The 11,433-nt window shown below is 42.2% G+C and overlaps 1 protein-coding gene across 1 annotated transcript in view; it reads right to left on the bottom strand.

Moving 5' to 3' along the window:
• Positions 1-6,942: 6,942 nt before the first annotated feature.
• Positions 6,943-11,433, bottom strand: part of LOC306918894 (ribonuclease inhibitor-like) — a gene marked incomplete at both ends in the record, with an annotated part of 35,907 nt that continues 31,416 nt past the window's right edge. The window contains one exon of the mRNA XM_079531738.1: positions 6,943-7,075. Coding sequence (XP_079387864.1) covers positions 6,943-7,075 — 133 coding nt within the window. The remainder of the gene's footprint in view (positions 7,076-11,433) is intronic.

The following is an 11,433-nucleotide window of genomic DNA, read 5'->3' as shown; positions in this document are numbered from 1 at the left end:
ATGTTGGAATGATGGAGTCTAGAGGGTTCTGTACTCACTATGTCCATGTTGGAATGATGGAGCTCATCAGAGTGGAGTCTAGAGACACACACACACACACACACACACACACACACACACACACACACACACACACACACACACACACACACACAATCAATAATATATTCCAATGTTAACTTTGAGTGACATGATGCTAAACAGGTGTGTGTGTGTGTGTGTGTGTGTGTGTGTGTGTGTGTGTGTGTGTGTGTGTGTGTGTGTGTGTGTGTGTGTGTGTGTGTGTGTGTGTGTGTGTGTGTGTGTGTGTGTGTGTGTCAGTCAGTTCAAATATGATTTTTTTGGGGGGTCCTCAGTTCAAATATGATTATTTTGGGGGGTCCTCAGTTCAAATATGATTATTTTGGGGGTCCTCAGTTCAAATATGATTATTTTGGGGGTCCTCAGTTCAAATATGATTATTTTGAGGGGTCCCCAGTTCAAATATGATTATTTTGGGGGTCCCCAGTTCAAATATGATTATTTCGGGGGTCCCCAGTTCAAATAAAATCACACTGTGTGGAGACTTTAAGACATTCTGCCCCCTGGTGGAGACTTGAAGACATTCTGCCCCCTGGTGGAGACTTTAAGACATTCTGCCCCCTGGTGGTTGGACTCTAACACTTCGCCCGACAGTGACGATCTTCTTTATTACATTTGAATTGTATTGAATCTTAATTTAGTCGACTAAGACTAAATAATGTACAAATTAAAACAGGACTACAATTAAATGGTGTGTTATTCAAAAGACTAAATCAGAATGTGTTGTCAAAATGAACACTGCATTAGTTTGTAGGTGTGTGTGTGTGTGTGTGTGTGTGTGTGTGTGTGTGTGTGTGTGTGTGTGTGTGTGTGTGTGTGTGTGTGTGTGTGTGTGTGTGTGTGTGTGTGTGTGTGTGTGTGTGTGTGTGTGTGTGTCCATTGTACTTACTGCTCACACAGACACACTGAGGAGGAGGAGGAGGGGTATAACCAGAACCCAGCATAGAGAGGTCCAGTGGGCGTGGTCTGGAAGGTGTACAGGTGTCTCAGTGAGTCAGAGCACACTGTGTAGAAGGACAGAGTCCCAGCGGGACGGTCCACATACACTGATACTCTGTTGGAGCCACTAGAGGCTCTGACAGGGAGGACAGCCCTCTGTCCGTTGTGTGTGACATAGTAACTGAGACCAAGAATACCATCACAGTCCAGACTCCAGGACTTCTCATTCCATCCAAACCAACCGTCATCACCAGCTCCTTTCCTGCTGATTGTTCCGTCAGCCACTGCTATCTCAACCCATCCACTGCACTCTACCTCCCAGGAACAGCGTCCAGTCACACTCTGTGAACTCAGAACCTGTTCACGGACATCAAACTTGTCTGGATGATCAGGAGGACGCTGACCCCCTGACCTCTGTGACCCCCGTGTGACCTTCCTGTTGTCCTCAGACAGAGAGAGGTCACAGTGTGCTGTGTTTGTGTCCAGTGTGAGACGCTGGAAATCTGATGAGAAAACAACACAGTACACATTAAATACATCATTCACTGATTGACACTAGCATACACACACACACACACACACACACACACACACACACACACACACACACACACACACACACACACACACACACACACACACACACACACAGATCTACAAACTCACTGCAGTGTTAATTTTGACAACAGTTTTAGTCCTATTTTAGTCATTTGTACATTTAGTCTAATCTTAGTCGACTAAATTAAGACTCAGTACAATTAAAATGTAATAGAGAAGATTGTCACTGTCGGGTGAAGTGTTAGAGTCCAACCACCAGGGGGCAGAATGTCTTAAAGTCTCCACCAGGGGGCAGAATGTCTTAAAGTCTCCACCAGGGGGCAGAATGTCTTAAAGTCTCCACCAGGGGGCAGAATGTCTTAAAGTCAAACCCCCAAAATAATCATATTTGAACTGAGGACCCCCAAAATAATCCAGTTTGAACTGAGGACACCTAAAATAATCATATTTGAACTGAGGACCCCCAAAAGAATCCAGTTTGAACTGAGGACCCCTAAAATAATCATATTTGAACTGAGGACCCCCAAAATAATCATATTTGAACTGAGGACCCCCAAAATAATCCAGTTTGAACTGGGGACCCCTAAAATAATCATATTTGAACTGAGGACCCCCAAAATAATCCAGTTTGAACTGAGGACCCCCAAAATAATCCAGTTTGAACTGAGGACCCCTAAAATAATCCAGTTTGAACTGAGGACCCCTAAAATAATCATATTTGAACTGAGGACCCCTAAAATAATCATATTTGAACTGAGGACCCCCAAAATAATCATATTTGAACTGAGGACCCCCAAAATAATCCAGTTTGAACTGGGGACCCCAACATTAACAAGCACTTGGAATTGTAGGCATTGAATTTAGTTTGAGGCATTGTGAGCTTGTAGATCTGCTATTTTCACAATATTTTCCACTTTCTTACACTATTTGACATTTTTGGCCAATTTGGCCATCTGGGGACCCCCCACAATCATCATGGGGACCCCCACAATCATCTGGGGACCCCCCACAATCATCTGGGGACCCCCCACAATCATCTGTGGACCCCCCCACAATCATCTGGGCACCCCCCCACAATCATCTACTTTTGGTACTTTAAGTACATCATTGATACCAATAAATACTGTTGTACTTTTACTGAAGTAAATGTTGATTTCCAGACTTGTACTGTAACAGAGTATTTCTATATTGCAGTACAAGTTGTCAATGTGGTGAGACTCGACGCCTTGAAATCTCAGATCTGTAGTTTTATGAGCGGTGCCTCCTCTCCATTACACAGCTATGTACCTGTCTGTCTCTCTGTGTACCTGTCTGTCTCTCTGTGTACCTGTCTGTCTCTCTGTGTACCTGTATGTCTCTCTGTGTACCTGTCTGTCTCTCTGTGTACCTGTCTGTCTCTCTGTGTCTGTCTCTGTGTACCTGTCTGTCTCTATGTGTACCTGTCTGTCTCTATGTGAACCTGTCTGTCTCTCTGTGTACCTGTATGTCTCTGTGTACCTGTCTGTCTCTATGTGAACCTGTCTGTCTCTCTGTGTACCTACCTGTCTATCTGTGTACGTGTCTGTCTCTCTGTGTACATGTCTATCTCTCTGTGTCTGTCTCTCTGTGTCTGTCTCTGTGTACCTGTCTGTCTCTCTGTGTACCTGTCTGTCTCTATGTGAACCTGTCTGTCTCTCTGTGTACCTGTATGTCTCTGTGTACCTGTCTGTCTCTATGTGAACCTGTCTGTCTCTCTGTGTACCTGTCTGTCTATCTGTGTACGTGTCTGTCTCTGTGTACCTGTCTGTCTCTATGTGAACCTGTCTGTCTATCTGTGAACCTGTCTGTCTCTCTGTGTACCTGTCTGTCTCTATGTGTACGTGTCTCTGTCCGAGCACGGAAAGTTGCAACACGGTAACTGGGCCGGCCCCCGGAGCGCGTTCCTGGGGGTCTGGGTGTTCTGGGGACCCCCCGGGGACCCCCGCGCTGTAACACACGGTAACTATTTTTTCCCCCAAAATATTCAAAGTACAGCATAGAGCACAGTACCCTACAATACAGTACAGAGCACAGTGCAGTACAACAATAAATGTATAGTTGCACCGCTCAGTTCACACACGTGTGATTTATATGTCCGGTTGTCTTGTATGGTGTTAAATGGAGCGTGGAACGATGCCAATGATCGACACGGGAGATCACTTGTGACTTTCAAACCAAAACGAGATCCACCTGTGATCTGCACACATCACGGCATCATATATATTCATCATATATTACCTTGTATTTCTATTAACTATTCAATTCATTTGAACATGTATATATTTACAATAATCATGAAGAATTTATAGATTTAAAATTTGTAAAACATTAAAATATTGGTAGGGTAGGGTAGGCCTACTACTGGCCAATCTTTCATGCATCGCACGTCAGAACTGAACTTATGCCAATATAGACGAAATGTTGTTTACGACCAGGTTAGTGATCATCATCTTGATTGTGTTAAGGACCAGGCCGAGAGCAGAGAGTAGAGAGCACAAGAGTTTTCAGGACAACATCAACCAAGTTTACAACAGTGTATGAATGTCAATGTGTGATGTTGACACAGACAGACAGATACTCACGTTTTGTAATGAGTTGACTCAGTTGAGGATTAGTAAGCCAATCTTCTCCTCCATGTTTCACTCTGTAGGAAGTAGAACAACAATGCATAAATGTCTGACTGTCTAACACAACGTCTCCACTAGCTGACACTACAGTGTTTCACTCTGTAGGAAGTAGAACAACAATGCATAAATGTCTGACTGTCTAACACAACGTCTCCACTAGCTGACACTACAGTGTTTCACTCTGTAGGAAGTAGAACAACAATGCATAAATGTCTAACTGTCTAACACAACGTCTCCACTAGCTGACACTACAGTGTTTCACTCTGTAGGAAGTAGAACAACAATGCATCAATGTCTAACTGACTATGAAAACCCCCCTCAGACTCCATCTTAGCCCGTAGCCCCTCCCCTAGCCTCCAGTGCCGTCTCCAGGCACTAATCAGCAGGGGGCATACTTTTTTCCAAAGGGGGCATTTATTTTTCAACACCCCCCCCCCCCCTCCCCCCCCCTCCTATGTATAACAAATAGTCGCCTATTAACACATTTTGTGCCCAAAACGTCTGTGGACGTCCTGGGTATTACCGCACGTGCATAGCCCAATGCACGTTGATCAGAAAAATCAAAACACTTATTTATTTATTTTAACACGTGGTGCCAAAGTTTGTGTTTTCGCCATTGAGAATGCATTTGGCGTTTAAATTAAATAACTCAGAAACTATAAAACATTTCAAAGTAAAAAGTTCCAGCATGTGTCTCCACAGTCAGCTGAATTATAAAAAATGTGAATGGATTTTCTAGGTGAAAGTGATTTTGGGCAGTTTTGCGTGGGCTCTCAATGTGTTAACAAAGTGATGCTTGAAAAAGGCTACAAGTAGGCTACAATCAGGCACGCCTGAGCCATTGAGCAAACGGAGCAGCTGCTCCAACAGATTAAAATGAACCGGCGCATTGCAGCAAGCACAAAGTGAGCTTACTTTGTGCTTGCTGCTAGTTTTCAGAAGAATTAATCCAAGGTTTGTCATATTATGTTTTAAAGTAGGCATACATTTTAGCTGGTCAGTCAGTGTGTGCAGACTCAGAGAGAGAAGCAGCACTGCTCTGCTGATTACATTGATATGACCTAGATATGTCATATGCGCATCTGACTGGCAAGATAATTAGTTATTTGGCATCACCTGTGTGAAATACCAGAATAAGCTTTTTCTTTTTTTTGGTGGCCATCTACAGGCCGGCCATGTGTACTACAGATGGAAGTGTGTTCCACAGCTGTGGAATTGAGATCCTTTTTTTTTTTTTACTCATATAATCTGCTATGTTTTCTTAAATTATTATTCATGACATGAATGTGCAGTAGCCTACCAAAAAAAAAAGGAAATTTAAAAAAATATATAATGTCACGTTATTATTTATATAAATAAAAAGTGGACTGGTTGGAGGATAAAATAAATAGTATTCTTAATTCTTAAACTACATTTGTGTGACTTTTTTATCATCGTCTCTGCTCTGCTTTTTCTCCCTGGAAATAAAAACGTCTGGGTTTCCGAGGCTACTGCTCTGCTGCTGACGCTATTTCCGGTTACCTTTACGCACGGGGCGCACGGATTTGAATTTCTCCGGTCAGCCTGAATGTGTGTGTTGTTGTTGTCAACATGGCTCAGAAGAGAATGAGCGATTTATTTGGTGGGTCCAAGCCCAAATCAAGTCTAGTTCATGAACCCTTCATGAGCACCAGCAGCAGTGTTCGGAAGGGGACGAGTGCTAACGTTGAAGAGGACATTGTCGTGGAGGAGGAGGAGGACAATAATAAAAACAACAACAGCAGCAGCAGCAGCAGCAGCAGCAGTGTCCACTGTCCAGGCCCCTGTACCTGCAGCCGTGAGCCAGGCGACTACCGTTATTACCCTCACGTAGCCTACATAATGACATTCTGGACACGTAACTCACGTTGGATATACAGTAAATGCCATGATGAGGGAATTAACCACCCCGGAGCGCAAGAGCACATTTGGGGTTTAAGGTAAAGCATTTACAATTTAACTATATTATTTCTCTAATAGTCACTATTGCAGTGAGAAATAAAATAGTATTTACTAATTACTATGGCCGCCGTGCCAACTGAACTGCTGAATGCTGCTGCAATTTAATGTTAGATATTAGATTCTGACGGGGAGGGATCTATGATGAATGATGACGATACAACACCGGGGTCGCCGAGCCCAGCTGCACTGTCAGCTCGTCTGTTGTATAATAGGGCTATAATTTATATGTTGTTTTGATATCGGCGCCTTGCCAATGTCATGTGTAGCCTAAATAGGCCTATGCCTTTTTATGATGCATTTTGTCAGTTTGTTCATATAACTTGCGTGTGGAGAGGGAAAGTAAAAGCCACTTTTCCGTGTGAAAATGTGCGAAAACGCGCGTGCACGAGGCACATGCACGCGCATTTTTGCGCGCGCTACGCGCATGAGTCAAAATCTGTGCTCCCCCACCTGGAAACAAAGTTAGGCGCCCCTGGCTACAATAAGCAGCACCAACAACAAACAAAGAAATACTAATATGTTGAGCATTATAATGTCTTCTGCATGCGTATATTACCTTGTATTTCTATTAACTATTCAATTAATTTGAACATGTATATATTTACAATAATCATGAAGAATTTATAGATTTAACATTGGTAAAACATTAAAATATTGGTAGGGTAGGGTAGGCCTACTACTGGCCAATCTGGACTGGAGGGGCACAAAATCAGATTTGGGGGGCAATGCCCAAGTCTACTCACTTGCAGTTCTCCAGGACTGAATCATTCACCACGTTGAGGCTCAGGTCCAACTCTCTTAGGGAGGGATTAGAGCTGACAGCTGAGGCCAGAGCTTCACAGCATCTCTCTGACAGGCCGCAGTGAGCCAGGCTGAAACACCAGATGGAAACATACATGAATAAATGAATTAATAAATAACACATTTAAATATGCATTATTCCTGGATTTAGAACCTGCTTCCAGCCATCTATTAAAGGACTCTATAGTCCCACTTAGGGTGCCTTCAAACATAATTATATTTGAACTGGGGACCCCCAACATAATTATATTTGTACCGGGGACCCCCCAAAATAATAATATTTGAACTGGGGACCCCCCAACATAATTATATTTGTACCGGGGACCACCAAAATAATAATATTTGAACTGGGGACCCCCCCCCCACCCTTAGAAGCACTTGGAATTGTAGCCATTACGTTAATGTGAAAATATTACCAAACTACAAGCTCACAACGCCTCACGGTGAGCTTGCAGATCTGCTATTTTCACAATGGTTCCCTCTTTCTTCTGTAATATTAATATTAATTATTATAATATTATTAAGAAGCTTGATAACTGTGGCGTAGCTACAACCGGTCGCAAGTCGAAAAAAGTCAGAAACTCTGTTATATGATGAAGTAGCCAAGTGTGGTTTATCTTAAAAAAACACTTTGTCCTGACCCAACCCTTTGGTGTGGTTTGGGCTCTAGAAATGTGCAGATAGTCTGTATACTGTATAACTGTAACTTATACTGTATCTTATACTGTTGGTTTGTCTACTATTCAGTGAGAAAACAATGCTGCACATTAAGCTAATCCTCTGGGGACCCCCTTGGGGGTCCAGACCCTCAGTTTGGGAACCAAAGACCTAGACTAATATAATGATAATTGATTGGTACAGTAGGTAGATGCAGACTATTGATTATGTATTCATGCGTACCACGGTAAAGATCGATAACTGTGGCGTAGCTACAAGGGATTGAACGTCGAAAATAGCCGATCTACAAGCTCACAAGTGATGCGTCCTCGACGCGCTGCGATTCAATTCAGTTCAATATTACTAAAGTGTCAACTCACAACAAGTTGTCTCAAGACACTTTACATGTAGAGCAGAGAAGCAACATAGATCCCACCCTGAGCATTAAGACATTTGGAGACAGTGAGCTTGTAGATCAGCTATTTTCGGTGCGCAACCATCTATGTCAAAGTAGCCTGTACATTTGCCTTAAAGGGATATTACACTTTCAATATCAAGCTTATTAACCCTGAGGCTGATTCTACAAAATGTGTTCTAAACCTAAACATTTCTGATGTAATAGGCCGCCGACCCCATCTGAAAACATGCCCCCCCCCCCCCACAAGCACATAGCGCGGCATGTGGTGCAAAAAGATTTGCACCACATGCCGCGCTATGTGCTTGTAGATCTGCTATTTTTCAATAGCTAAAGTATAACATAATGCTTAAAACACCAAAATGGGTTCCCGCCAAGAATGGATTAATACATTCTCACCACAGCATTCATATTATATTCTCATCATAGAGCACCGAAGTCCTGACGTCACTGTCAGTAGAGGGCGTCAATCCACAGGTTCGTCTACTTTTTATTTGCATTGTAATCTCCATAGGAGGATTTTAGATCGCCTCATATAAGAACTGTGTTTGAAAAATAAACCGATCACCCCGGCCTTTTCACTCATATGGATATGAAGCATCGACTGAAGGTGGAAATGTACAAATATACCCAAAGAGTAACAAAAAAAAGCATTAGAAACGAGTGAAACAACCCAGAGACTACATTTCCGGTATAGGCGGGTGGCTGCATCTGCCCGTCGCACAACAGAAACTGAATGTTAATTACGTTTATTTTTATTTTATTGATATTTAATGTTTCGTGGTTAGTACAAGTCGAGTCACCACCACCTGAGCTTACGTCAACGAGGAATCTCAGGAACGCAATGTGTTGACAGCTGGGCGTGACGTATATTAGCAGCGACATTGCCTTCATATGTAGTTTCAAGGCTTTTGCGGCAACATTAATTCAATTTTCTCCAGAAACTGGCTGTATCAAATATGAATGGACATCATTAACGACGCACAGCCACTCCCCTGACAGAAAGGCTGGGGTGGTCGGTTTATTTTTCAAACACAGTTCTTATATGAAGCGACCTAAAATCGCCCTATGGGGATCTCAATGCAACTAAAAAAATACATGAACCTGTGTATTGGCGCCCTCTACTGAGAGTGACGTCAGACTTTGGTGCTCTATACCACTGTTTCCCAACCTGTGTGCCGCGGCACTTTACTGTGCCGTTTGATGTGTCCAGGTGTGCCGCCTGATTTGACCGAAAATAACACTAACCCTCCCCCGAAAGCAATATTATAGCTACTGGGCTGCAGGCTTCCTATTGTTGCGTCGTTGTTGTTGTCACACGTCTAACCATTAGATGTGCGATAACGACGGAACAATAGACTCTACGACCCTCGGCCATTGAAATGTTAATGCAAAAGAGATGCATCCAGAAGACGCTACATTTCGCGCATATGCACGTAGACAGCAGACACATACAGTCCTACATGTCCCGACCCAAACACTGAGGAGGTAAAGTAAACGTGACGTTGTTGTGATTAAACATAATGTGCCACGTAAAATAGCTGTCCAAGTGTCCATACATGATCGCCTCGTTCAGCCAACACAATATATCTCCCTCCCTCCACAGAAGCGCAGTGATGCCTGATTTATTCTTCGTCGTACACGTGTTCCATGCTGAAAATGGCTGATTTACAAGCTCACAACGCGTTGCGGACACAACGCGTTGTGAGCTTGTCGATCAGCTATTTTCAGCACGTGGAAATATGCAGGCTGTGAGAACTGAGACCCTTCACAATAAAAGCATGCAGCTTTCACAAGTTGGCCCATAATAAAGACAAGGAGAAGGATTAAGAATTAGGTGGCATTTCACATTGCATATGAGCTATTTTTTCTCCAAAATGTATATTTTTTAAAGGAATTCATTTTGTATTATTAAATCCCCCAAAGTTTTTTTATTCAATAAGGTCTGAGGTTCTATATGGCTATGGGCTGTGGTACTGTGGTAATAATAATAATAATAATTCAAAAAAAGAAAGAACGAAAAATAACTAAAATAGTTCATTTTTTGGAACCATGAACTTTAGTTCAAAATATTGAATGATGAATATATGAATATATAAATATATAAATATACTGTATATATATATATACTGTATATATATATATATATACTGTATATATTATATACACATACATACACATATGTATGTATATGTATATAGATAGGCCTATACACCGTATATCTAGGTGTGCCCTGAGATTTTTAGGCTATGAAAAGTGAGCCCTGGGACAAAAAAGGTTGGGAAACACTGCTCTATACAGTACATAATAAAACAGAAGTGATCTAAATAAATGTGGTAAATGTATCTTACTTTAGAACTTCCAGTCTACAGTGTGGGCTCTTCAGTGAAGCACAGAGCAGCTCCACTAGTCCTGAGTCCTGCAGGTCGTTTTCACTGAGGTCCAATTCTCTCAAATGGGAAGGATTAGAGCTGAGAGCTGAAGACACAGCTTCAACACCTGTCTTTCTGAGTTTACAGCCAACAAGTCTGTAAATGCAGATTAAATAAGAGATTATAAAACAAATGATACCTAAATAATCATATCTGAACAGAGGACCACCTACCTGACAAGGACTTGGAATTGTAGGCATTACATTTAGTTTGACTCGGCTCCACAGATACATTTTGTGGAAAATAGCCAAACTACAAACTCACAAAGCCTTGCAGTGAGCCTGTAGAACGTCTATTTTCACAATGTTTGCCTCTTTCTTCCGTAATATTTGACAATTTGGGTTTAAAAATGTTTTAAAAGTAATGTAATTGTACCTTGAAGCCCAAACCACACCAAAGGGTCGGGACAAGGTTTCTTTTTTTATTTTATTTTAGATCAACCACACCAATGAAACTCGATGAGTTTCATTGGTGTGGTTTAGCTTAAAATGCATCTTGTCCCGACCCTTTGGTGTGGGTTGGGCTCTAGAAATGTGCAGATAGTCTGTAGGCCTATACTGTACACTGTATACTGTATACTGTAACTTATACTGTTGGTTTGTCTACTGTTCAGTGAGAAAACAATGCTGCACATTAAGCTAATCCTCTGGGGACCCCCTTGGGGGTCCAGACCCTCAGTTTGAGAACCACAGACCTAGACTAATAGAATGATAATTGATTGGTACAGTAGGTAGATGCAGACTATTGATTATGTATTCATGCGTACCACAGTAAAGATCGATAACTGTGGCGTAGCTACAAAGGGTTGAACGTCGAAAATAGCCGATCTACAAGCCAATCTACAAGCTCACAAGTGTTGCGTCCTCGACGCGCTGCGATTCAATTCAGTTCAATGTTATTAAAGTGTCAACTCACAACAAGTTGT

This window comes from Electrona antarctica (genome assembly GCF_951216825.1).
Source record: "Electrona antarctica genome assembly, contig: scaffold_264, whole genome shotgun sequence".
Lineage (NCBI taxonomy): Eukaryota > Metazoa > Chordata > Actinopteri > Myctophiformes > Myctophidae > Electrona > Electrona antarctica.
This window is presented reverse-complemented; position numbering and strand designations above follow the sequence as displayed.